Source organism: Pollachius pollachius (genome assembly GCF_949987615.1).
Source record: "Pollachius pollachius genome assembly, chromosome: 3".
Taxonomy (NCBI): Eukaryota; Metazoa; Chordata; class Actinopteri; order Gadiformes; family Gadidae; genus Pollachius; species Pollachius pollachius.
The window spans coordinates 17,784,083-17,811,072 of record NC_136936.1 but is presented as its reverse complement, the minus strand read 5'-3'; the positions used below and the strand labels follow the sequence as shown (position 1 = coordinate 17,811,072).

The window sequence follows — 26,990 nt, the reverse complement described above, 5'->3', positions numbered from 1 at the left end:
GTGCACTATATCATGAACACTATAAAGGGAATCGTGAGTGAGTGAATTGGGAACGATTTCAAACACAGCTATTGTTTACAGAGATGTATCGTTAGTTATTACAAGAAGTGTTTACGCAGTGAACATTACATCCCTTGATTGCCCTAATGGATGTGATGACGGCAGATCCACGGTGCAACCGTATACACCCATCGATTTAACGGAGATGCAATGGTCAATTGTTAGTCTAGTAATTCAGTTAATGGAGAGGCCTCTGGTTGTGTATAACTATAAGAAAATGACTGCGTGACCCAACCTGCTAAACTGTTGTGACCTATGCTTTGATTGGTTTGAAATAGGAACTTGATCAAAAGTAAAAAAGAAACCCAGAATAAGCTGTGAAATGATTTTATTTATCAGAGAAATAACTGATTGCGCTTCACAACCTAACGAGTTATAGGAATTCATGTTAAAACTGTTTATTAAACGTGTAGTAGGAAAAAAATTAACAAAAGATCATAATGCAGCTCCATTTCGAAACCTCCCCTAAAATTAAACTAACCCAGGTGACTGGCAAAATGTTTCAAATCAACTCTAAAAAAGAAGAACTTAATACTGAAAGTAGTTAACACAGGAGTAAGGACAACAATAAAAGTCTTCCCAATATGAGAAATCTCAGTGTTTTGCTTCATACATTAAGGATCTTGTACTTGCAAAACAGTACCAATTTGTGACGTATGGCAAGCCAATGCACTCAACTGTCATACAAAAATTAATGCTCAATATGTAAATAAACACCTTGCTACTTAATGATTATAACAATCATTTGACGTTCATTCTCAATCTCATATTTACATTTATTAACTGGAACATGACAAAATGTACTCAAATTTAGGGAAAGTAGAACTCAATTATTGTACATTTTGGCTCATATCAACACAAAAACATCAAGCAAACATGTTTTGTGGGTTTACAAAGGAGTGCTGTAGTCAAGGTTGTGAGTCATTGTTGTCCCAGTGAATGTGCTTGGACATCTCCCTTCTTAACACCCGCTTCTTGTCCTTCCTCTTGCCAGTCACTTTACAAAAAAAACAAAACTGCATGTCTGAGACTACAGTAAACTAAGTTGACCCCTGAGTTTCTAATGCAAAACTAGTGTATGAAATACCTCATTACAGTGTATCTTAGTGCAAGCCAGCAATATGCTTGATTAAACAGAGGTATATTAGATAGCACCCAAGCGGACAATATTCCTCAGAATGGTTACCCCTGCTGGCTAAATCACAAAAAGCATCATGGGAGGAGGAGGACTTGCTCTGGGTCCTTGTGAAAACCAGCAGCAGTTCAAATGGTTCAATTGTTTTTTGCATTTATAAACAAGTTTTGTTTTTCGTTTTTTTTCTTTTTCATAGAAATTATAAATATCCCTGAATGAAAACAAATTCACAGTAATTTCTAGAGGACTCCAGTGCTACTACCGTTTCGCGTCCATCAAGTGTCTTCAAGATCTCCAGTTAGTGTCCTTTTTTCCTCTTGCGCCCAGAGCCCAATTGTCACTCGCTGTCGTTGTAGGTGACCATCTGCCTGCCGCGGTTCCGCGTGGTGACGTTCATCCGTCGCGGTGGATTGCTGGACGACTCGTCGCTCTCCGCCTCCCTCCCGGCGGCGGCCCTTCGGCTGGGCTCCCTCAGCGGGCGGCGCGGCGTCCTCTTGCTGCCTCCGGCCGGTCGTCTGTGGCCCTTCCTCTCGGGGCTGCTGCTGCCGTGGGACCCTGAGCTCAACGAGTGTTCTGAGGCGGAGGACTGCTCCTCACTCTCCAAGGTGGAGCTGTTGCTTCTGTAGCCGTCCTCCCGCTTGCATTTCGGCCGCCGCGCGTCCTTCCTCCCTCGCTGCGAGCGGCCGGCAGCGTCGTCCTTCTCATCGTCCGAAGCCGATTGAGAGGAGGCCTCTTCCTGACTGCTAATGGGTTCTGGTTTGGGTTTCCCACGAGACTCCCTTTGAGGTGGCTTTGAGGAGCTCGACTTTGCACTGATCTCCTTGGAGTTCCTATTCGTCTTGGCCGACTGATCTTTGTCTCCGTCGTCCGAGTCCGAGGTGTCCGAGGTGCGCCTCCTCTTAGAAGGTGGCTTCCGTGCTTTGTCATCGGGTGAGATCCTTGAGGACTTGCGCACGGGTGTGTCTTCAGCGGAGGTGGCGCTGATCCTACCGTTTCTTTGTTTCACACAATCCTTGGAGGCAGAGTCTTCTGCAGACTCCTCACTATTGTTTTTCTTTTTGGGCAGTGCTCGGGTGCGTGGCCGCTTTTCCAGCTCCTCTTCAGAAGATTTGTCCGAGGAACCGGCAGAGCGATTCCTCCTCGGCCTTTTCCTGGGTTTGTATTCCTGCTCGGAGCTCTCTGAATGGGAGGTGCCGTGCGATCGTTTGGATTTACTCTTGTGCCTCTGCGTCTTTTTACGGCCTTCATCCGAGTAATTGCTCCCAGCGTCCTCCTCCTCCTCCTCCTCCTCTGATTCCGGTTCCCTCCGGCGCTCCCTCCGTCCTTTGGGAGCGTCGCTGAGATCCTCTGACTCAGCGTCGTCCCGTTTTAGGGCTGAGGCCAGCGGCACTTTATGGCGCTGGGACGTCGCTTTGACCTTCCCGCCGGATTTGCCCCCTTGGTCCTCCCTTGCCGATCGTCGCCCGTTTTGCTGAGACGGGTTCTTCTCGGGAACGTAGTCCTCGTCGTCAGAGTCAGAGTCCACAGCGGGCCTGCGTCGCACCGGCCTGCTCTTAGTACCCTCTACCTCGTCCTCCTCGCTTGCAACCGGAGTGACCTTACTTCTCCTGGCTGATGCTGCCGCCTTGACCTTGGAATGCGTCCGAGACACGGCCGCCACTGCTTTGGACTCCTCCTCCTCCTCCTCTTCCTCACTGGAACCCTCGTCCTGCTGGTCAGAATCACTGTCGGCCTTCTGAGGTTTTGCACTGTGACCGTTTACTTGGGATGAGGCTTCTGGAAATTGCAACAGAAAGAGGTTTTCATCAGGAAAAAAGGAACTCCAAATGATGGGTGTAAAAATGATCATGGATCAGGATCATGGAGACAGTTCGTTCTTACCTCCTCCTTCTGTCCTGGATGCTTGTTTCTTTGCCTTGTGTTTACTGGGACTGTCGTCCCCGTTCTGCTGGAGTTTTGGGGACGCGGTGGCGTCGCTCTCCTCGTCCTTGGAGTCGGCCGTCGACTCCTCTTTGGTTTGAGAAGCTGACAAACAAAAACAATGAGTCCGCATTCAGACAACTCACCGTGTACTTGGTGGAGCCTTGCAGAAGAAAGTAGGAGTCTTTGCTCCCACATTGGTGGCCCACCAGCAGCTAAGCCTATTTTGCAACCTCAATCATAGTGACAAAGCAGTATAAAAACACTTCTGGCCTGTTAAAACGACCTCTTACCCTGTGCAGAGGACGCGTCCTCAGAGTCCGAGTCGCTCTGGATGACGGCGGTGCGCTTGCTGATCCGGGGGGTCTGTCGCAGGCGGCTACCACTGCTCCTCTTCTGCTTCTTCGCCTCCTTCTCCTCCTCTTCGTAGTCCTCGTCTGAGGCGTCCAGGAGCTTCATCTTGTTGATGGCAGCACGGGCCGTCTTTCTCTTCAGAAAACGGTGGCCTGTATGATCCCCCAGCTCCTCATCTTCTTCATCCTCATCCTGGGACGACGCCTGGCTGTCGTCATTATGCCGACGGGACTTTTCCCAGCGAGATGACCTGGCAGCGTGGCCGTTCATAGGAGTCCTGGCTGCTGGGAGAAAAGGGACGTACAGTTAAAGTAGATCAAGAGAGGAAATGGAACCCAGGCTTTTGCTTGTATTTTTAGGCATAATTTATCATGTTTTTAAATTATATTTACATCCAGACAGCAGTCAAAATACATATGTAGTATGTATCTCGAAGGATTGTAATAAAACCCCGGCCAATCAGAGGAATGATGATTGGATGGCTTATCCCTCTGTCTACCTGCGCACTCATTGTGCATGACTGGAGCCTACCACAACGCTAGGCAGGCGTATTGCCAAGCTAGCAAGCTTGCTCCTATTGCTAAGCTAGTGAGCTTAGCAATAGAGGAGGGGCTTTCTAGGCAGGTCTGAAGGTAAGGCAGGGAATTTTTTAGTTGGATACTTTCAAAATATAGCTTACTCTGGATGGTTTCCCATAATTAAATAATCTTAGCTTTAATATTTCCGTCATTTTGATCAATGTATAAGCTGAGGCCTGTTCATGAATGATCTGAGTAACAGTCTTCATTTACCTGGTCTTCTTCGGTCGGTGGCAGTGCTGGTCCTGGTCAAACGTCTACTCTTGCTGGTCTTTGACCTGCTGGGATAGCGGCGACGGGAAGAGTGGGACGACGCCACCCTGTCGCCATCTTCACTCTCCTCGGGTTCACTGGAGAAGGCCGCTTCCTCCTCCTCCTCCTCCTCTTCCTCCTCTTCCTCACTCTCGCTATCTGCAACTGACCATGAATGAAACCGTATACGTTTATCAATGTGGTTGTTCAGGGACAATCAGCAAGACACTGTCATTGCGATCGACAGGAGGCATTCATACACACCAGTTTGACCTATGATATTGAGCAAAGTGAAGCAGTTCACCTCCTATAGGCGGCCTAGTAGGGCTGGGCGATTAACCGAATTTCGATCATGATTTCGATTTTAGCGTCAAACAATCACAAAATTAACATAATCAAGTTTTCGATTTTGTTTGATTTTTTCATTACAACAGCTGGATGCATATCTGTACATTATTTAGATATAGATTTTAACATTTTCTTTTGGACCATTTTGTGTATTTTGTTAAGGTGAAATTCCAAAGTTCTCAGTTACAAAGTGTTTTTTAGAGACACATGCTGAATAAATACATCATGTTTTCAAACTCAAAAAATAATTGTTTGAAGAATCGTGATTTAAATATTGACCAAAATAATCATGATTACGATTTTTTTTCCATAATCAAGCAGCCCTACGGCCTAGTATATTGAACTGACTATGGTTTTTACCTCTTTTCCTGGTGGGGTTCCTTCTGTCGCGCGCCTTCCCCCTGGTCTCCCTCCGGCGTCTGACCGACCCAGGTCGCTTCTCCTCCTCCGACTCACTTTCAGAGGCTGAGGCAGAAACATATTACATGAAGATACTAGTACAAAAGAAAACTGTTCCATGTTATTTCTGCATATTATTATATACATTATTATTATTATTATAGTAGAAGCAGAACACGTTTCTCTCCTGTGTCGTTGCTACACCACAGGTCTAGGATGTACCAAGTATGTTCGTCGTGTGGTCTGTTAAGACGCGGGCTTGGTTCCCACCTGGTGACGAAGACGCTGCTTTGGAGTCCGAGGACGAGTTGCGGCTCCGCCTCCTTGCCCTCTCCGGAGCCGACACTTTGGTTGAGGTAGGTTTGGTCACAGACGTCGACTCCACTTTTTCCTGAGTTTTCACGGCAGCCCTTTTCTGACTGCAAAGAGATTAGAGGACTTTTAATTGCGGGACATGGACTAGAACCAAAGCAGCATCAATAGACTCCAGAGCCTGCTATGCCTTATTTATGCCTTTGTGTCATCAACGTTGGCTTTTCTGCCATTATTAACGGACAAGGAAATGGTCCATTTCTTGGCGTGTCTGATGAAAGAACAGTGATGTTGAGGCTCAGCTTCATCAACGCCAGCCTTATCTATAGAAGGCCATACACTAGGACAGCAGGGCCTGTCTTGGTGTATGGCCTGAATTGTGAATCCAAGTGGTCTGCTGCTACAGACCTGATGAAGGCGCCGACGCCCGATGGCTCCCCCTGCTGCATCTTCTTCCTGAAGCGCTGGCTGCGGCGCAGTCTCTCGCTGCTCTTCACCGCCGTCTTGTACTCCGAAAGGATCCTCCTGATGCGCTCCTCGAAGAAGGCCGACAGACGCAGGGTCATGCTGTAGATCTGGAGGCGGAAGAGATCAGTCCACCATCACGCATGTACCAACCAAGAATCGGATTGTTAATATAAAAAATAGAAAACACCGGAAAGATGGTATTCCTAGAGTGGTTCCGACGTTCCCAGAAATTATGAAGTAGGGCTGGGTGATGATTAAATAGTTTTCTTATTTTCTTTGAATAGCATTGTCATGGAAAGAGGATATGGAATTATCTTGGAACCCTGTTTTATAGTGTATACTAATGAGGACTCTAAGTAGGAAGATTGAAAACGTCAGAGAAGGGAAAACTAGTTTGATATGATATATACTTATACCAATAATGACAAATCACTTCACGACTTGTTACTAAACAATGACCAAAAAAACACAACTACCAACATAACAACTAAACTTCCAATGCTATTTTGATTTCCAAATGGAAGCAATCGTTGCAAGGCGACGTTGCAATGTACAAGTTCCAGTGTGTAAAGTTACCAGTAGGGATGTACCGATCCGATCAACGGCATCGGTCCGATATTGGCCCATTTGGCTGGATCGGATATTGGAGGGGAGAAATAAATATGATCTGATCCGCGCAGCGTTTCACGTGATAACAACAATAGTCGCCAATTAGGCGCATGCGCATGAGAGCTAGCGCATGACAGCTACCTGTTGAACAGTCATGTCAGCAGTTTGGCAGTAATTCAACCGTAAAGAAGAAACAGCCTGGCTTTTGCACGACTCACCTCGGCTGTTGCCGAGCGCGATCATGCGGTCACGTCCGACCCTCCAGCTTGGGCAAGAGCGGATCACAGCTGTTGTGACCGCCAAGCACAAGCTTGGCGATCGCAAAAGCGAACCATTTTGGACGTTGCAGACTTCCACTCTATTAAAATGATTAATCAATTGGAAATATTATATATCGGCCGTTTCAAACTTATTTAACCATTTATTTATTTGTTTAACTCTTCTGTTTCCAACCATTTAATTTCTTTTTTAAATAAGTGCATGTTTACATTGTTTACTTTGGAACACAGTTCAAATCTTTTAATTTGATTAAAGCCATTCAACTTTTCTTTAGTGAGATGTTTCAATGTGTTTTGGCTAATTGGCAATGACAAGCAAAGTGCTTCCATATATTTTATTATTATTATTTGTTCAAGAGTAAAACAAAGTATCGGACTGATATCGGTATCGGCTGCAAATAAGCTGCGGTATCGGAAGTGAAAGAGTGGTATCGGGACATCCCTAGTTACCAGTGTTACCAGTGATGATCATGACATTAAGTTCCGACGCCCGGCCCTAAGACGAAGCGTCCCTCCATACCTTGGATCGCTTGTTCGGCGTGTAGGCTTTGGCGTTGGCAAAGATGAGCCGCGTGTCCTTGCAGAGCTCGATGGGGTTGTCATAGCGGTCGTCCTCCAGGACCCTCTTAACTGTGCCGAAGTCCATGGGGGCATGGATGATATCAAGGTAGTCCTGAAGGGGAAGATGTTGGGATGTTAGTCAGGCACGCCTTCATATTTAGCCACCATTTTATAGTAGTGACTTTATACCTAGTTAATTATTATAACTTTTTCTCAACCAACTTTAATTCAGCGTTATGTTTATTTTTTTGCTTGATCACTTGGTTAGTTTGCTATGCACATCGGAAAATATGATAGCTTCATTTATTTATTTGTTGAGAATACTTACTGGATAGTTGTTGGGGTTGACGGGCTGTCTGAAGGGCTCAGAGTCCTCACAGTCGAAGATGTAGTTGATCAGACTCTTGCACTGTCCCTTCCAGGCATCTCGGTCCGGCAGCACCTCCACCGAGCGCTGGGTCAGAGAGGAGTGGGGGAATGTCAGAGCCAGAGCTACTAAACGCTGACTACATTTCAGGACAACCAATTTAAACCTTGAATTAATTAATTAATTAATTAATGTGTTGATGTTTTTATTCCAAATTTGTTGAAACAAGTTCCCTTTAAAATATCTTAATATTTGATTGGGATTTCTTCAAGCTATATTTATGGTAACAACACTCCAGTTTAAATGTTCAAACATGGATCATGGTTTATCATTCATCTACAAAACGTTCCATTTACCTGACGCAACCTATGACCGGTCGAAGTGCCTGGTGCCTCTGCTTCGTCATCCTGGAGAGAGAAAAGCTTTACAGTTAGGGTTAGTAACCCAATACATCATTGAACTCTCAGCTGCCAGGAGTTTGAAAGACTGATCCTTCAGTGTTTTCTGGAAACCCAAACGAGTCGGTTTTGCAAGCCAGAAACCCATTTGTATTCTCTAATATGGAGCATTTTTAGAGTTTATATTATGGAATTTGAAACATTTGTTTCCCAAAAATGGCCCGTCTGGGAAGGGCCATCAAGGTTTATTCATGGTTTACCTCATCGTCATCATCCATTTCCTCGACTGCATTGTAAATCTCCATGATATCTGTGCAACTTGGGTCACTGAGGGGATCAGGATGAGAAAAATGTATTATCAAGTGCAGAAAACAATCTAAAATCAACTCTGAATATAATGTATCCATTTACACTTAATCAGTTCATAGGATTTCATGTTTACATTGCATTTATTTAGACAACACTTGTATACAAAGCGACTAACATAAGTGCATTCAACCATGAAGAAACAACCCCGAAATTGCAGGAGTCATGAGATTACAATTGATCAATTAGGCAAAGTGATACAACTGAATCTTCTGGCAAACCTCTATGGAACCAGACCAAAGCCAAAAGCAGCATGTGACCCTCACTCACTTGACAAACTTTTGGAGGACATTGGTGATGAGTTTAGCGGAATGGGCGATCTTGCTTCGTGGCTCGTTGAAGGTGCGGGCGTTGTGTGCGATGTACCGTGCATCCCAAATCAACGCCGAGAGCCGTCTGTGGAGTGTGGAGTTGGAGTTTAGCCAGTGTGCAAAATACGGGGGGGTCCGGTTTCCCAATTTTCCCATGAGACCCCCTGAAAGCCTCAAATGCAAAATTTGAAGGGTGTCTCAAATTTTGTCCAAAAAAAATTGTCACTAATGGTCACTTAAATGTTTTTAAGCTCACCATGTCCAGTATTCAGAATTCAAAACATTCATCTGATCGGACGACAGCAGCTGTCGTCCGCAAACCCACTGCTGTACTCCCCGAAGTTGACAAAGTCATCGTCTCTGAAATGCGCCGAACACAGCACTAATCTGGTTCCATAGTTTTTCGGAATTTCTCCAAAAATAAATTGCAACCATGTCTCCCTTAATTCCTGTCTTTGGCAGGAGATGCACAGTGGACGTTTTGCCATGGCATAACACATAGGTTCGATGTCGTTCTGCCATTGCACTCAAAATTCTGTAACTAGCCTGTTACTACGCACACGTATTAGCACTATCTCAATCGCGACTCCTTCAGAACTTCTGTGGGCGGTTACGAACCAACAAACAACAACAACAACGCTACGTAACAGTGTCACCTTATCCAGATTGGCTCATTTCTTCTGTCTTTTCCCTTTCATTGGCTATTGCATACAGCAGACAAACTGCATAGATTTCAAACTTACCACAGGTCACAAACTCATTCTGACCTATGTTATTTAACAAACAATAGGAAAAACGTGATTTTAATGGAATGGGGCCTTTAAATCTTTGCAGTGACCGAATTGTTATGATAGAACTGATTCTTCTAAGTGCGCCATTATTATTGTTGTGTTTGCATTGTAATGCACAACTTTGCCTCTCCTTGTTATAAAACAACGTGCATCCAAACAACTTTAGCCAATGCAGCCTCCTATGTCACTAGGCCTACTGACATAGGAGGCTGCATTGGTCAAAGTGTTGCTTTACGAATAGGCTTCTATAGCATATCGGATTATCAAAAGTTGTTTGTGTGTGTGTTGTCATGTAGGCAATAGACCGATTTGCTTGCATCCATGAAATATTGTAATGTTATAGGTCAACTGCATATTGAGAAAATTTAGATCGGTATTGCGCAACAATCAGGGATGGGGACCCCCCCGAATATTGACGGGTATTTCACACACTGAGTTTAGCACTTCAGAGGAGAGTGGACATGTTTAGTTAGCACATGAGCATCTTATGGCTCATGGTTCTGTACATTGTTCCCATGCTCTTGATGCAATTGTTCATTTATTTTGATCGGTTTACTTTTTGAATATACAAAATATAGTTAAACTAAACAAAATAAAATATGGTTAAACTGCGAGACTGGAAATACATTTATTTAAGTCCGCTAGGAGAACCATATAAAATGATTGATTACGTTTTATTGATGTATTGTAAAGCTGGTATACCTTCCTAGCTTCATGGTGGCAAACTGGAAGATCTTTATGGAAATTTGGGGATTGAGCCTATGGCCCACTGACTGCATTTGCAGTATTATGAATGAATGTTAAATGCTGCAACATGCTCTTCTAGAAGGTAACCAATCACAACGGAGTGGGGTTGGCAGGAGGGGGGCGAGGGGGCGGAGAAGGACGAAGCCGAGTGTTGACATAGAATGCTGAAAGCGCCCAGATGAGGGGAAGAGTTTCCCGAAAATCCACATCGCTTTTTGTGCTGTGATTCGTGTCAGGTTGCTCTATAGGAGTCATTAATAAGAAATTAAGACCAGAAAAGTAGTATAATAGGAGATCTTTAAGAACTGACACTGTTAATATATCTGAAAAATGACTGCTCATCGCCATAGGTGTCGCCAAAGAACAAAGCGAACAAAAAGAACAAAACGCCAAAGAACAAGACATCACCTGAAATGATGTCTGCAGATGACAAAGGGTTGGAATATTTTGTCTGAAGAATGGAGTGGATCTAATTAAACACAGGCTTCTTAAAAGGGGAAACATTTGTGGGACGGACCTAGCCTGGCTCCGCTCGCCTAAGTACTTCCGCTCAATTTGAATTTCCCTTCAGTACTACGTCTGGGTCTGCGGTATGTTAGTGGGTTTTCTCTGTCTAAGTTTTCTGCGTCCAATCAGCGAACAGAGGGAGTGGCTGAGATCAATGACGTTAAAGTCAGCTCTCGTTGACGGACATCTTCACGCACGGTGTTTGGTTTGTTTACAGCCTGCGCGCAACGTGATTCCCAAACGTGAGCGATTGGTTATGGCAGATCCAGAGTGGCACTGGGCAGATCCAATAGTTTTAAACTTCAACAGACACCCGCCTTCAAGTGAGTTAACGTTTGTCAATTGAGTGGGTCCAGACTCTCTATGCAAATGAAATGAAGTACGAGAGTCTGGTAGGACCAGCCTAGGACGGACCTGTAGAACCTGTTGATGAGCCGCAGCCGGATGGTGCCCAGGTCGGTGGGGTAGGCGATCACAGTGCAGTAGGTGGGGTACTGTACGATGTCCACCGGGCCCGAGAAGGGAGCAGCGATCTCTGTTGTACACAGAAAAAAAAAAAGACATGTTTGCTACAGAAATGCATCCTGTGTGTGTGTGTGTGTGTGTGTGTGTGTGTGTGTGTGTGTGTGTGTGTGTGTGTGTGTGTGTGTGTGTGTGTGTGTGTGTGTGTGTGTGTGTGTGTGTGTGTGTGTGTGTGTGTGTGTGTGTGTGTGTTTAACACACCGACAGTGATGAGCTGGTCAATGGCGGCGATGATGCGCTCGCACTCCTCATCCCTGCAGCGGTCGCCCCACTCCCCATCGAGGGGCTTGTACATGAGCTCGCTCATCTCCTCTGCCGTCACGGGGATGCCCCCGCCATCCGTCTCTGGCCGCTGGTCTATACGATGGAAACCAAAAAGAAAGGATAGCTTAGCATCACCTGGAGCAAGCATAGAGCTAACGTAGCAGACAGCACACGGGACAAAAATGGCGGACCGGTCGTTAGATTTGCTCAGGGGTGCAACAGAAGCTTCGCAATATGGGGGGCTGACATCTTTAAACCCTGAGATCCCAGGAACATGCAGGTCTATGGGCACTAGTGAGGCCTTGCGGGTGCCACCCCCCTGGTCCCCGCTGCATACGGCGGCCTCAAACCTAGGGTCCTACTCGGGCCAGACTTGAGGCCACAGTGAAAACGACAAGCTCGTGGCGATTGCTGTATTCGGTTTGATGATGTTCTGAATTCTACACGTTTGTGCGGAGGACGTTTCACTCAGCAAAGAAAAAGCATGGTGTGAAAAGAAAAAAAAAAGAAAGGTAATGTTTTTTGAATGTTAAATAACTGATTATAGTGCTATGGAGTGTTAAACGCTCTACTCTGTTGCTTTGCCAGCAGATAAGGGGATAAGGGGATGATGGTATGGTGCAGTTGAAAAATATTACCAATATCAGAGATCCGCTCGATATCCCAAGGGCTCAGCTTCTCCGTTTCTCCATTGTCCCATCTGGAGGAAAAAGGGAGATACCCATCAGTACCTCATGGTGCGACATTTTGGGGTAACTACAAGATGGCCAGAGAAGCAAGACCTGTTCCAGACTCACTTTTGACAGCACTTTCTTTTTCCACAGTATTTGCTACACTGGACATAAAAATTATACTTTTTCTGAGTATCATTTTTGTGATCCTAAAATATGTTAGTACTTTAGGATCACAAAATATTCAAAACAAAAATACGAATATAAAAATATATCAGGTCTCTTTCCCTTACTTGACTTTAAAGCACTGGAAGTGGCTGTCTGGGTAGGGGGCCTGATAAGGCTCCTGACACACGATGGACCCAAACCACCAGGCGTCGTCAATCACCGAGCGGAAACGGTCATCTGGGCGGGGGCAGGACAACGCACGGGTGAGGAGAGGAGGCAACGGGTCCATAGCAAGACACACAGAACACACTACTCCATCTGGTGCTCAAGGATGTAGGGATTAATTCAGCATGGACGAAGAACGGAAAACAAAGTGGAACTACTATAATATCCTACCACCATGATATATTGTTGGATATACGTGATGTGTAATGAGAATCTCTGATATTTCTGATGTGAAGCCTGAGTGTGTTTGACTAGACTTGACTCTTTACGCTGATGATGATCATATGCATGCATCTATGTAGATGCTCAGTTAACTCCCCCTGGTGGGGGGATTGAATATAGACTCACCTGGTTTCCAGTTGGTTCTCCGGGCTTCGTCATAGTTCTGCCTCAGCACAAGGAAATCGATCACATCCGGCATGTCATGATACCTTGAAGACCACAAACATGTGTTTACATGGTTGTTATGGCTGCATCAAATCTTCAAAATGTTCCCTTTTGTTATGGCGGGCTATTATCGGCAAATTAAATACAGATGATAATGTGCGATATCTGGCGCATGCCAGATTATCGTCTGTATTTAATTTAATGATGCCATCAAAGTAAGAACAAAACCCAGAAGAGCTTTGACTTACTTGACAGAGAAGGACTTGTCTGTGATCTTTTTTGTGCAGTGGTCAATCAGAGTGAGCTTTAAGCAGCACAGCGTCGGAGGACACACTTCATATTTGATCCCTGTAATCTTCACAAACTCTTGGTCCTAGAAGTAAAAGTCCACACATTTTCACACCGTGCATCATGAGCCAGACAACATGTATGTGGTATGCGTTACTGCCATCATAAAAAAAGACATTGCCCAATATTTTAAAAATACACTGTCCATCCTATGCTAACAATGAATGCGTTGCAAAATGATGTCCAATGGTCCGCTTGCATAACTTGTGACGTTATCATGGCCATCCTTGGGGGTTTGGTCTTACCCGGAGCACCATCTTCTTCCAGGGCTGCTTCTCAAGGTTAATAGGGTACAACGCGCTTCGGCTCACCGCTTCCACATAAGCCTCGTGGCCCTGTCGGAAGTAGATCACCTGAAAGGGAGAGAGAAGGGGGGACATCCAGAGATCGGCTCAGAAACAGTAACAAAATGATGTACAAATGCAACCCAAACGGTGCATCCCGTAAGTCATCTATACATAGCTCCAGAGTTACACATGACTACTAACCTCGTCTCCCATTTGGGGGACAAAGGGAGACTTCCGGGGAATGACGTCGGTGATCCACTGGGAGGGTCTGAACTCGTTGGACACCTCTCGGTTAATCGATGGCCTGGGTTTAGGGCGCTGCACAACATGTCAACTGTTACAGGTCAGCTTCTTGAAATGCCCCGTGGGTTTTAATTTCCGAAACCACCATGGCCACCCAATCACTTCCACCGGCAACCGTGATATTGACTTAATAATATGGTGAAAAAAAACAAAGCTAGACCGCACGCCACCAACAGAAGAACTGAGCGATCTTACCCTTGCCGTCTTGCTTTTGGGCTTCCTGGCCTTCTGTTTGCTCTTCTTCACTCCAGAGGACTCCTCGTCGCTCTGCCGTTTCTCCTCTTCGTCCTCCACCGCCGCCGCCTCTTCCTCCTCCTCCGAGCTGCTCAGCGGCCGGCGTGCCCGTTTCCGTGACGACAGGGGAGTCGAGGGCTGCAAGTTGATCCCGGCGTCTGCCGTCCAATCGGAGTAGTCGCTGGATGTGTGGCTGTTCCGACGGAGAGAATGGAGGTTTCAATGCAATTGCTACACAAGACAATGACATAAGCAGAGAATTGGTCCTTACCATATAGACTTACTTTAACTTGATTTATAGTGTTTATAAGGTAAGAGACATGGCGTCTGTTCCAAGAAGCAGGACATGGAAACATGGACTCTGAGAGTTAGTGAAATCTGGAAATTATGATGACTCAAACTCCCTCAGGAAAGTGAAAGCTTTAAAAGCCCTAATCAATCACGCGGTGTAAAAAGAGATTGATTTTGGATTAAAACAGAGAGAAGCCATGCTCAACATAATTTACTAGGGCCAGGCAAGGGGTTGTAAGTCAATTAAGTAATTGCAGATATCTTTGAAAGTCCAAATTAAAATTGCAGGTTAACAATTAAGTGCGATAAAGACATAATGTATGTGGTGCATGCTTTATTATGTGTAAAGCATGTACAACTATGCAAGTTAAAGTCCATGATTGAAATGTATGGTTTAAGAATGTTGTCATGGTAGACAATGGCAATGAAAAACTGGAAGAAAGTTCTTTTAGAAATACCAAAATATCAAGTACATTACAGTACAAGTACAGCCATTATGAAAACAAATTAGAAATAATGGGTGTAATGCAAGTTGCCACCTACATTCATGGGTTAAGGTCATTTTACATTGAACGCCATTAATACGCTTCAATTATTTCCCACGGCAACAAAACAATTTCCAAACATGGAGCTGAACGGGACTATACACAACATACAAAGTCAGTTTAGTGAAAAACCCACAATAGCTATTCGCACCTGGGTCCATTCTCTATGGCTCTTGCCAACAAATATGTCAGTGTATCCAATCCGTTATCTTTATCATAGTCACTGTACAAGTTGTAGGACATTACGGAGGCAACAGCCTATTTGTGTTTCTCAACACAGTCCTCTTACTGCAAAAATATATGAAGGATAAAGACTGCACACCCACTTATCACAATCCCCCTCAACCTCCCACTGCAAATACTAGTACTAGTTTACACTTGGATTATAAAGTGAAGCTCCAGTACAATTTAATCCTCTAAATACAGGAGATTTTGGTGAAAGGACAGAGCATAAGCTTATCCTCAGTAGGCTATATAGGTTGAGTAACCCATCTCTTTTTATTTTCACCAGCGATATTATTGGAAAATGCTTAATATCCCCAGTTAATGTACATAGTTGATGAAACAACTTCCGCGTTTATTTCACATCTTTAATCATTACACCTCTGGTATAAAATGACCTTTGGGGTTAGATTCAGGGAACTGGGTCTTGAAGAGAGATAGTCATTCTCATATTCATCTGGAGTCTCAATCTCTGTATATAGAGCTACATGTTGAATTTCTGGAATACAACCCAACATATATACGGCTTAGCAGTAATTCCAGCTTTGTGGAAATGGGAGGATATTTCATACCTTGGGCTCTCGCTGTGCCACTCCTCCTCGTCATTGGATGTATCCAGTGCACTGCCTTCGAATTCATTGTCCTGGAGAGATGATCAAAGTGCATATTTAAGATCCAATAGGCTTTATGATCCACTTAATATTGAAAAAGTACATCTTTGCAATGACTTGCAAAGAAGAAAATTAAAAAAAGTATGCTTTTGCCCATTTTGGCCCCCCCATTTTTCACTAAATCTATTCGAAAAACGGGCGTCTACCTCTGAGCTGGCGGTCTCCTCTCCTTCCTCGCAGGACAGGTCCAGGAAGGCCTCCACTCGGTCGGGACTGTCTGAGCCGAAGATGGCCTGGTGCCTCTGCTTCTTGCGGGCCTGCGCTCTCTTCACAGAGGGCAGCTCGTCCTCAGAGTCGTCCTGGGCAAGGAAAGAAGAAATCGCAGATCAGAAACAGTGGTAAGAACAACCACTGAAGGCAAGTAGGGAGCGGTATTGGATCATTGGATTCCAATGGTGCATTTCTTTGCATGGCCCAGTCATAAGCTCACCCGAAAGCTACCGTAGACCACCCGTCTCTTCCTGGCGTTGTACAAGCCAATCTCTTCTTCTCCTTTGGCTGTCCTGAAGTCGTCCTGTTCCCTGGAAATAGTTTTTACAAATTAGTGTCAAAGAATTACCAAAAAAACAGTAATAAATAAATAAATAAACAAATAACTAGGGTTATGCCTACAAGAGCGATCGATACATATTTATACAAAGCCTAGGCGTTTATGATACGTACATCTTCACACACCAAAAAATAAACAGGCAAGACATCCTGAATGTTTATGGTAATGCTCTGTTCCATCATTGTACGGATTTGAGATGCACTATCAAGTCAATTTTTTAGCTTTTCTCCTTCTAGGGATAATCGATTAAAAACAGAAATGGGATTTGGAAAAGGAAATACACAAAACAACCCAATGAACCATGGGGCTCCAGGGTGGGGGGCCCTTACCTGTAGCCGCTGGGCTGGAGCTCAGGCACCACCACGCGGTGCCTCCAGGCCTGCAGGTCCCTCTCCGTGGCCATCTGGCTGCGCGGGGCGTTCTGGTGCATCTGGCGGACGCCCTCCACCTGCCCGCTGCGGCGCAGGCCCACGTTGGGCGGCGACTGCACATCGGCACGGTCGTTCACTGACGCTGCAGGGAGAAAAATAAACACCACTTAGATGTACAGTTCTGGAAAGAAAAAGTCAAATATTGTGACACACACACACACACACACACACACACACACACACACACACACCTTAGGAGGTTAATGATATACACACTGAGCATCGGTACTATTTATAATTAAAATATAGAAAATTGTATGCAGAAATTTGTAAAATAATCTAATTGGATCTTCGCTCTAAATCCTAAAAGGCACCAAAAGTTACTTCAGATATATGTTTTCTGGTCGTTATGTGATGACTCGAATGACTACTAAAAACCGCAAACTCTCACTTGTAGCTTACTTCTGCTCCAGTAATAGTATTAGTATGATTTGGAACATTTCAACATCGTGTCCAAGTTGTGGTCAATATACCAACTGGTGCGCTTTGTGGAAGTCCTCCAGCAGTTACTCAAGGTATTGTAGTTTTGCATTTTGCAAACTTGCCACCTAATGTTGACACATTTCCTAAAATAAAATACTATGTCAATTAAATGTCTGCGTTGCGACAGTACTATTTTGAAATTGTACATGGTAGAGATGGAAAGGGTATACAGTGGAGTACTATAGAGGGTTCTGTATAGGGAAGGTTGTACTATACCGAGCTCTGTATATTACACCCTGTACTACCATAAAGTACACACTGTACTACCATATAGTACACCCTGTACTACACAGGGATCTGTATACTCCAGGGCCTGCAAGAGTCACTCTTGCAGGCCTTTAGAAGGCAAAATAAATCAAGATCGACCAACTAACAATAACAGGATAGTAATAAGTTAATGGACTCCAGTTACAATGTCGTTTTTCCCCCCCTTTTCTGGCAATCATCCAGAACAGTGTGTGCCTTTTTGCGTGCTCTTGAATAGTGCAAATGATGCAGTGCTTTTTCATTGAAACGGCACAATATACAAACACTTGTTTTTTGATTTTGATTTGTAGTAATATCATACAGTCAAAACCCATGTGTCTAAATTGGAACTTAATCTGTTGGCGTTTCCAATGAGACCACTCCCAGTGGCACCGTCATACAGCCGGTCTGAGTGCTCTGCAAGCGCTGCTTAAAACCTTGGCACGCATGGCAGTGCCATCCATTGCCACCCATTATATTAAAAAACAGAACAAGACCTAATATCGAAACTCCTGACTTGTGTCATTTACACAGAGCAACGCTTCCCAACACTCAGTGGCTTGTCTGGCGTGTGACCTGCTTTACATTGAAGCTCTGACGTAAGCGAGTTCGACTCGGACCAAAAGGGGATTCGTAAATCACACAGACTTCACTCGAATAATCACGCGTCAAGTAAATGTCTGCGTCACTCACGCCAGCCCTATTTTACAACGTAACGCCACGGTGAATGCTGGCGCTAGAAAGGAGCATGTTTTCAGGACATTGTTTTGGGGGCGGGGGGAGCCCTGCTATAGTTACACTGTACCTCTGCGTGGCGTGTTCGGGGCAGCCGGGGCTGGCATTAGAGCCTGGTCATCAGATACTGCTGCCTGCCTCACCGCCGCCGGTCCTACCACCTGGGCTGCACCACCAGCACCGGCCGTACCCCCAGCCTGGTCCTGCTGCTGCTGCAGCTGGCGGATGGCCTCATCGAGAGCGCTGCGTCGCGCCGCCGTCTCCTCGTGATCCGAGGTCTGCTGGCTGATGACCTGCTCCACCACCTCGCCGTCACCTGTGAGACGGGTAGCTGTTCAATACCGGATCATAATAACAGTACACAGGGTAGACGCTGACCTTCATTGACGTCGCTTGGGACGACGGTGGTCAAACTATGGGATTTGGAGGATTTTATAGTAAACTTTTCTTTCCATCCAGGAGTGATAATCTCGTACTGAAAATAATGAATTGGCGGCTAGAGATATTAGAATCACAACATGCTTTAGTTGGTTCTTACTGGTGGCGACGTAGCCCAACTGGGGCACCAGATGCTCGGCCGAGATATTCTCTCTCCCTGGGACAAGTCGCTGGAACCTGGGGGGTTGAGTTGATGGAGAAGGACAGATGTTACTCCATGGACAAGGATAGCCTTCATTCAGGGTTAATGTGGTAGCTCTGGTGCATATGATTTAAGTTGAATGTAGATGAAAGTAAGGCCGAAATAATACTCTAGATCAGACTAAATTGGGCTAGCATGTTCTAGTTACTAGACCATTGCTAGCCCAGTCTGATCCAGAATACTACAAATTGACTATGGAAATGATTGCACTCGTAACACACACACACATGCACTTACACACACGTACACAAGCACATGTGGCCTACCTGGGAGGGTGTGGATTCCCATCCACGTCCACCAAGAAGGGCGGGGGCATCAGGTGGGGCGCCTGCTGGGTCTGCTCGTCCAGCACAAAGCCGTTGGCGTCTCTGATCAGCGGCCGGTAGTCCGTGTGGAAGAACACCTGCTCCGGAAGCTGTGGGTGGCGGTAATTACGGCAGTGATGTTAATACGACAGCAATGTTAATATAAACATGCTTTTATTGCAAAAACATTTCAGTGTAGCTGCGATTCCGGTTTAGTTCCACGTTACGGAAATGAGCTAATGAAGCACTGCAGGTACAGACCTATCTAAGCAAATACAATGTTACCTATAACGTTTCAAAGGGAATTCATGAGCAAGGCAGTCTTATGTACCAAGTATGTGTGAAATGTAATGTTTTTCTAGATGTTTTGCCTCATTAAGAAATGTTTTTTTGTAAATGATCAGTTTAAAGAAAGAGAGATGCAGCATTTGGCGCAGCAACAGAGATGTGTGATGGGTGTACAAATGACTCCACGCGTCTTGCCTTCTCGTAGGGCTTGGAACTTCCAAAGCCGAAGATAAGCAGGTGGCCGTGGGAGTCTGTGCAAGCGAAGCGCTGGCCGTCGGGGGTGAATTTACAGTCGAACACGGCTCCATGACCCTGGCCCTCAATCTGGACGGGTTGGTGAGAAACAGACACAAGGTGTACAGGTATACAGGTCAACGGGGGGCAAACGCATTACAAAAACTACACAGTTAAAGACCTTTAACTGTCTTTAAAAGAAGGGTGACTTTTATATTTTTCTCCTCTATTGAGTGCAACATAGAAACTGGCTAACGGAATAATTAACAAAGAAAGCCATGAGTCAACACCAGAAGGCATTTCCCTTTTTGAGCTTCCTGAAATCTACTACTACATTTTATTTGAGAATCATTTTCCCCCGGCATTGGCGAAAGCACACACACACCAGCAGAAGAAGAGTGAAAATACAAGTAGAACTGCACAGCTGATACCATGACACACGCTTTGTCAGCGAATTCTGTGGTTACTAGCTTGATTCAAAGTTCAACAACCTTTATAGTGGTATCAATAGAGTTACAGCTAACAGAGTTTTTCTGTGAGCTTGAATGCGGCTGTTTTACCATGTTGAAGTAATGCTGCGTCTTGACTCCTCGTTGCAGGTCCCAGATGAAGACACTACCGTCGTGGCCGGCGGAGAGGATGATCCGGGGGTCAAAGGGATGGGGCTCCAGGACAAACACCTCTGCCTCATGGCCCTGCAGCAAAAGAAAACAGCGTGCGGTGCTCAGAATACTAGATAGCCTTTATTTGATATCCAGCCACTCCATCATGTCGTCAGCCGACAAAGATAACGCATTCAGTTTCATAATACTAATAAGTCTCAAGTCCTTCAGAATGCATACGATCAGGTATGTAGAAATATGCATTTGCCCTACACATGTGACACATCTTGTAAATGATGTGTCACACTTGTGTACTCTTCAAGCACACAAGTGCTTGAAGAGTGTAATTGGAAATGGAATGAATTGAAAATAAACTAGATAACACTCCAAAGTAGAGCCTCACAGACAGAATGAGTCACCGCAGCACCGGTACGCAATGTTGTTATACAAGCACATGAAAATAATAATGGCCCTAGCTTCACGTTACCTTTAAGATGTGTAGCAGCTGCCCCGTGTAGGAGTTCCACACTTTGAGGATGTGGTTGTTGACGGCCGTGATGACCGTGTTGTCATGGCGATCCCACGCCACCATGGTGACCTTGGGCTTGAAGTACATGTCCTCTCCGGTGGTCGCATCAGCACTGAGGGAACAGGGGGAACGAGCACATTGTGAATGCCTGCCGGTTGTGTCCAGCAACAAGGAATCGCAAAAACCTTTTTGTCCATTGCTTTGCATGTCTATTGTCCTTTTTCAGAAAGGTAAAAAATATTAAAAGATGAGGACACAATAGCTTTTAAATAGGGAAAACCTAAAATATTGACAGTGGAAAAAGTTATTTACATCTCGCTCTTTGCGTACACACCATTAACTTTGACAGTGACTTTCAAATTGCGTAAGATAGATGAACATAATACTGATAAAGCATACACTCAGGGATGGACACACAGGCCATCCCTCCTTTACAGACCGATGAACGTACCCTGGAAGAGTGTCTGACATGTTCAGCAGAATGCATCTCCACTGCTGCCGGTGGTGGAGCCTCCAGACCCGCGCCGTTCCATCCCGACTCCCGCTCACGAACCTGAGAGACGGGCCCGGGAACACATGAATTATACAGTCAGACTTCCAGCTTCCGCATGTTAAAGCAGGTCACTGCAGGCAGCAAAGTGTTTTCAGACGTTTGGAATAATTTGTCAAACCTTTCTGACGAGTGGCAGAACTGGATGCTGTCCACTTTGTCCTAAGTGAGGAGTAGAAAATATCTATTAACAACATGCGTCATCATCCAACATTGTAGGTAAAAGTTGGAGCGGTGGTGATGACGTGTGGCTTAGAATGCTTACTGTGTGCTCATGGAGCTCCGACACTTTCTCGGGATTCCCACATCCCAAGAAGTATATTCTGATGACATCGTCTGTACTGCCCGTTGCCAAGAACATACCGCCTATAAAAATGGGGAGAAGATTAATGAATAAAATGGTTAAAACATTAGGCATACATCACTCAGCAATTTACGATACATCCAAACACTGCAATAATGATAGCAACAGATTCAAACAAAGCTTCACTAAAGCCATCTCTATATCTGCTGATGTGCATACATTTTTAGCATCTAGTATAACTGTGTTCAATTAAACCCCGTCCTGTGGAACAAGACTGATAAAGGTGGCTTCTCTTGCTGAATGGAAGCGGAGACCTCTACTTGTACTTCAACCAACAGCATCTCAGGGTTTACCAACAATGGTGAATACTGCCAGTGAAAGCTGTGTAGTTAAGAAGGTCGTCTCGGCATGCCCCACTTATCAGTCATCTACAACAGTGAGCGACTGTGTGACTACTGAGGTCAGTGGAGAATGAAAAAGCATGACACATTCTGTGTGCCCAGGAGCACCAGAACTTGGTTCCTATTAGCCTGCAGCAGTGTGATGGTGTGCAATGTGTTCGGGCCGTGAATCCCAAAAACGGCATTGCCATTCAGAGTCTGCGTCAATGACTAATAAGACGGCTCCAGCAGGATACTGCCTCATGTCACAATTCACACATCACCACCAAATGATTCCAAGAGATATTAAAGAGGAACATGATGCAGAGTCGTCGTTGCGTCATTGGCTTGCACACTCCCCTATTCCCCACCTCATCCCCTTCCTTTGCAGTCTTTCCATCAAGACCAATCAGATTTCTGCCTCACAATAATTTCTGCTTGGTTACCACATCCATGCAGGGAACATGCAGAGTGTCATGGAATGAATGCCACGTGAAAGGCAATAGGCTTGGTCACTCTTAGTAATTACCTGGACTGAATGAGGAGCACACGGTCTGTACTCCCGGCCTTGGTTTCTCTATAAACTTGTGCGGCCGATCACTTGAAAGGAACCAAGATGCATGTTAATTACAAACCCCTTAATTGTGTAATACTCTGGAGTTATCAAAACACACCAGCTAATTAGTAGAATACTATGCTCAAGGCACTTACCTAAAGTTGATATTATTGACATCCCACTGCCAGAAACAGACAGTAGCATCAGTTCCAGTAGAAAGCATGTAACGTTTTGAGCCCTTGGCATATGGTGAGAACTGGAAAAAGAAAAGAAGACCTTAACCCTTTGCCCATTATTGAAAATGTACAGTGAGGACTATAGGGTCTTTGGAACAATTTTAAACATTTTTCTGACCTCAGTCATCATAACCTGGCTACGGATCAAGGCAGTAAACTCCATGAAGCAGGATGGAATTTATAGTTTTAAAACGCATACGCAAGTGATTAAGTTTGTGCCTAGGATCTGCCGTGTTGTGGTTTGATCCTGAGGAGAAGTATTGACAGATTCACAGAAAATATTTGACATCTCCCTGGGCAAGAGAAGCCTCCCAAGTGACCAGCCGACTCGATTGACCAAGGAGATGATGAATGCCCCAACAATGCACCAGCAGGATGGACTGTTCACCTGTAGGGAGGTAATTGATCCACTGTGCCCCTGGAGCACGGCCACAGGGGCACAGGTACGAAGGCACCATACGCGGATGGTCTTGTCACAGCTGCCCGCTGCGATCAGTGTGTTCTCGTAGCTGACCGCCAGGTCTGTGATCTCTGCAGAGTGTCCGCGCAGCGTGGAGTGCAGACTCCCATCGAAGGACGACCAGATTTTGACCAGGCAGTCGTCCGAGCCCTGATGTATGGACACAAAGACAGGCCAGATGGAGTTCATGTTGCATATACTGGTGAGACCATTGAAGACATTACAATGTTCACCTTATGCGTTCCTAAACAATGACCAAGGAGAACTGCGTCTTGTCTACAATATATACATTGAGAACCAGCTTCATTTAAACCAGTCCATTTATAAAATTGCCAAATTTCTAAAACATAGTTGTTTAGACTCACAGTGAAGATCCTGAGGCCGGCCCGGTCGAATGCAATACAGTACACTGCAGATAGATGTCCCAGAATGCGCCTGTGCAGCCTCATGTGCTGATAGTTGCTGACAGGGTTGATGGAGCTGAATCTCTGACATCCTGTTAGTTCTCTTCCCCTGCACACCTCCACTGTGTGAACAAGAGAAACCACCAACACTATGAGGATCTCCATAAATGAATAAAGGTGCACGAGATTAGGAATACCATAATGGCACGTGGTGTGTACTGTGGTTAATAGTGTGTGCAAAGTGAGTGCATAATGAATACGGCACAGCGAAGTAACCAACTAATTGAACTAGTCCAATGAAAAAGAAAAAAGCCAGCGGTTGGGGAAACAAACAGTAAGCAGAAGAGATAGCAGATGGACAAAAATCTTGTTTTTTCTTTCTACAAAGAACCACATTTTTTTAAAAAGAACCCCCTTTTAGCAGAGGGCACTTACATGTAATGGAATGAATAGGTATTTTCGGTGAGTGAAAAGTAGGGCGGGAACGATTCCGAGGCACATTGTAAATCAAGACTAAAAAACGACAAACCACATTCAGATGTGGGAGACTTTTTTTTTTTAATACTTTTACTGTTTAACCACCTACATGATTTATATTTGACAAGCCCTGTTTTAAGCCGTTACCAAATGTTATTTGCATTTTCATTTTGTAAAACAGGCATAAGAAAAACTGAACGGCAGAAATCCTATTAATGATCAATGTTATTTTTAATCTTCTTGGCAGCCCCACTGCCAAGATTCATTCCTGCCAGGTTGTTATTCTGTGACTAACATGTGGTGAGAAAGATTGACAGGCCTGATTCAGAGTGAGGGGCAGTAGTCCTGACTCCCACCCCAATCATAGGTTTAGAGGGAAGGCAGACCCTACCTAGATGTGGGGGCTTCTTGGAGTTCAAAGGCCTCTCCGGTGGTCTGCCCCTGTGAAGGGCTGCATATGACGAGGCTTTCAGCCAGACACTGTCGCAGTCTGAGAGAGATATAAAGGGAGAGGGAGAGTGTGCGAGAGGAGGGTTGAATATTGCAGACCATTTCATTGACAATACATTTATCAGATGTTAACCAATGCCCCTAACAAGTGAACTAGCAAGTGATCAAAACACCTTCGGATCGATTTCAACAACCCGTATTAACCATGTGTTTATGTTTAGGTAAGGACAGTATGCATATGCATTCCAACTTCAAGGGATGACTTAATTGTTCCTAGCAATAATAGTGATTGATAACACAACTGTACACTGCATGCAAAGGTAAATATATCTCTTATGACAGCTTTAAGAGGCTGTACCTTTTGCTTTTCGAAGCATTGACTGCTTTCCGGACCCCAGAAGAGAATGCACACCAGGGACACATGATGGTACGTCTTTGTCAAGGAGGGGTCCTAGCTGCTTGCATATCTGAAGCAAATGATCTGGTGCAATATGTCTGTGGGCTGCAACCTTTTTGAGAGAAACAAAAGGAAAAATTAAATGCCGTGACAGGGATGATCTGGCTCAGATAATGGTTGTATTATAGAAATTTGTGAATAATTTTGCATTTTATACTACATATTGCAAGAAATTATTACAGTACAACTGCGATATGGTAGTTATTATAGCTTCGTCTGCGTTTGAACCCATTGACCAGAATACAGTATTCCTGGAGGGCAGGGCCCATCATGCAAAACACAGCCCTTGTATGGACCAATCACAACACAGGTCACATGCAATACAACGCAGAGACAGCGTATGAAGGCTTTCCATTGGTTGGCGGAGCCATCTTGACGTAGTGCAAAGCAAAGCTATCCACCCTATCTGCAGTACAACACCGAAGCTAAATTTTATAAAAGCTCTATCCAAAAATCCCCCCTCCCCTGGAATAGTAACTGCATTCAATGTTAAACAAATAATTTACATTCGAGGAGTCTGTGCTGTTACACAAAGCTCGTTTGCAGACCGTAGATCAACAAACGGCCAAAAAAGAACGAACAAAGACAGTAAACAAGCTGGAGCATGGGCTCGATTCCCTGTCACAAGACAATAACACAACAACGATATTCAACTTTGAAATACAATTAAACACATTACCAAATCTTCGTATGTTCTGGGGTGCTCATTTCCTTGCCAGTCTAATCTCCTGGGTAAAAGCTGTGAAACAAGAACATAGCGTTAACCGACGCTTTAACGAGGGGGAGAAAAAAAGGGCTGCGACAAATTAAGTTAGTAAAACGTGTGATGTCAAATGAGTGAGACGTTCAGAGGGACATTAAAAGTCGCCAGCGGTACAAGTTTTATGCTCCAGACGGTGCGACCAGAGATCCCTTGCAGATCCATGCAGCGGTGGCAGTAGACAGGCGTACCGCATACACACCTGATATTCTTGAATTTCGCTGGCTAGAATCTGTAATAGATGAATACGAGTTTAGGAAGAGATGGATCTATTAATAACACAGGCGAGTAAAGTGATTTCAAGTACGAGACTACGTGGTCGCAAGTCAAACATGCCAGCTCACCTCGGCCGTTCTTCGACAAGGACCCGTTGTTAGAAAACGAGAAATCAGAAAATACAGCTCTGGGAACGAATGAAGGAACATCGTGAGAACAATTGGATATCAATTAACCCGATGATATTCTTGCAGATTGAGAGATCAATTAGGTTACCAGCGTGTCTTACCCGACTCAAGGAGCGAAATATTCCGATTTTTGGCCATTGAATCCGTCGGGATTTTATAGGTGAAAGAATTTAGACTAACTTTGTTACAACAACGAGTATGAAATATTTATTTAATTTCGGCTACAGAGCTCCGACCCCCTCCACAGTTGCTCCCGCTTTCTATTCAGCCTGTTTTCAGTCGCCATTGGGAGGATGAGGCCTCAGCGAGACGCGTTACTTCCGTCACAGCGGAGGAAATAGGGGGTGGGGAAGACGGGTTTTCTCCTGTCCTACAACAAAGACCCACTCAAGCCCGTACATCGGAGCACGGTTTCATTGTTTTTAAAACGTATCAACCGAAATATACTTTACGTTTGGCCACAAACAGCTCCTGTTCGTCACCAGTATATAGGTTTATTCTTCGCGAGCCCCGCGAATTCGCCAAGGTCGAGTTATGGATATGACGTAATGTGATTGTGGCCGTTTTGTTGTTCGGTCTGTTTAGGAGACTAAGCCATTCTTTGTTTTGA

At 44.9% G+C, this 26,990-nt stretch overlaps 1 protein-coding gene across 2 annotated transcripts; it reads right to left on the bottom strand.

Moving 5' to 3' along the window:
* Positions 1–419: 419 nt before the first annotated feature.
* On the bottom strand, positions 420–26,657 carry brwd1 (bromodomain and WD repeat domain containing 1). 2 transcript variants are annotated; one of them, XM_079732643.1, is made up of 44 exons: positions 26,482–26,657; positions 26,321–26,379; positions 26,179–26,208; positions 25,896–25,955; positions 25,118–25,268; positions 24,701–24,799; positions 23,794–23,954; positions 23,357–23,578; positions 22,888–22,988; positions 22,706–22,776; positions 21,758–21,858; positions 21,614–21,654; positions 21,394–21,495; positions 20,901–21,054; positions 20,372–20,506; positions 19,773–19,901; positions 19,251–19,399; positions 18,883–18,959; positions 18,415–18,660; positions 16,779–16,962; positions 16,330–16,420; positions 16,046–16,198; positions 15,801–15,871; positions 14,132–14,363; positions 13,835–13,951; positions 13,592–13,699; positions 13,247–13,371; positions 12,960–13,042; positions 12,512–12,623; positions 12,186–12,247; positions 11,485–11,640; positions 11,176–11,296; positions 8,676–8,801; positions 8,300–8,366; positions 7,998–8,048; positions 7,603–7,728; positions 7,234–7,386; positions 5,767–5,933; positions 5,317–5,465; positions 5,008–5,112; positions 4,261–4,464; positions 3,409–3,753; positions 3,077–3,220; positions 420–2,971 (listed from the first exon to the last, which is right to left on the bottom strand). In XM_079732643.1, exons 1-44 carry the CDS (start codon positions 26,516–26,518, stop codon positions 1,533–1,535), a joined length of 6,816 nt encoding a protein of 2,271 aa, XP_079588769.1. In that variant the 5' UTR covers positions 26,519–26,657; the 3' UTR covers positions 420–1,532. The 2 variants fall into 2 exon arrangements, with proteins under 2 accessions (XP_079588769.1, XP_079588770.1); XM_079732644.1 differs by having other exon boundaries at positions 3,409–3,750.
* Positions 26,658–26,990: the final 333 nt, after the last annotated feature.

Coding starts and splice junctions, on each gene's coding strand:
- brwd1 (XM_079732643.1), bottom strand. CDS start 26,518: ATGGCCAAAAATCGGAATATTTCGCTCCTTGAGTCGG. Junction 21,055..21,393: donor ATGTCAGACACTCTTCCAGG/GTACGTTCATCG, acceptor CTGTTCCCTCAG/TGCTGATGCGACCACCGGAG. Junction 3,221..3,408: donor GGACGCGTCCTCTGCACAGG/GTAAGAGGTCGT, acceptor TTTGTTTGTCAG/CTTCTCAAACCAAAGAGGAG.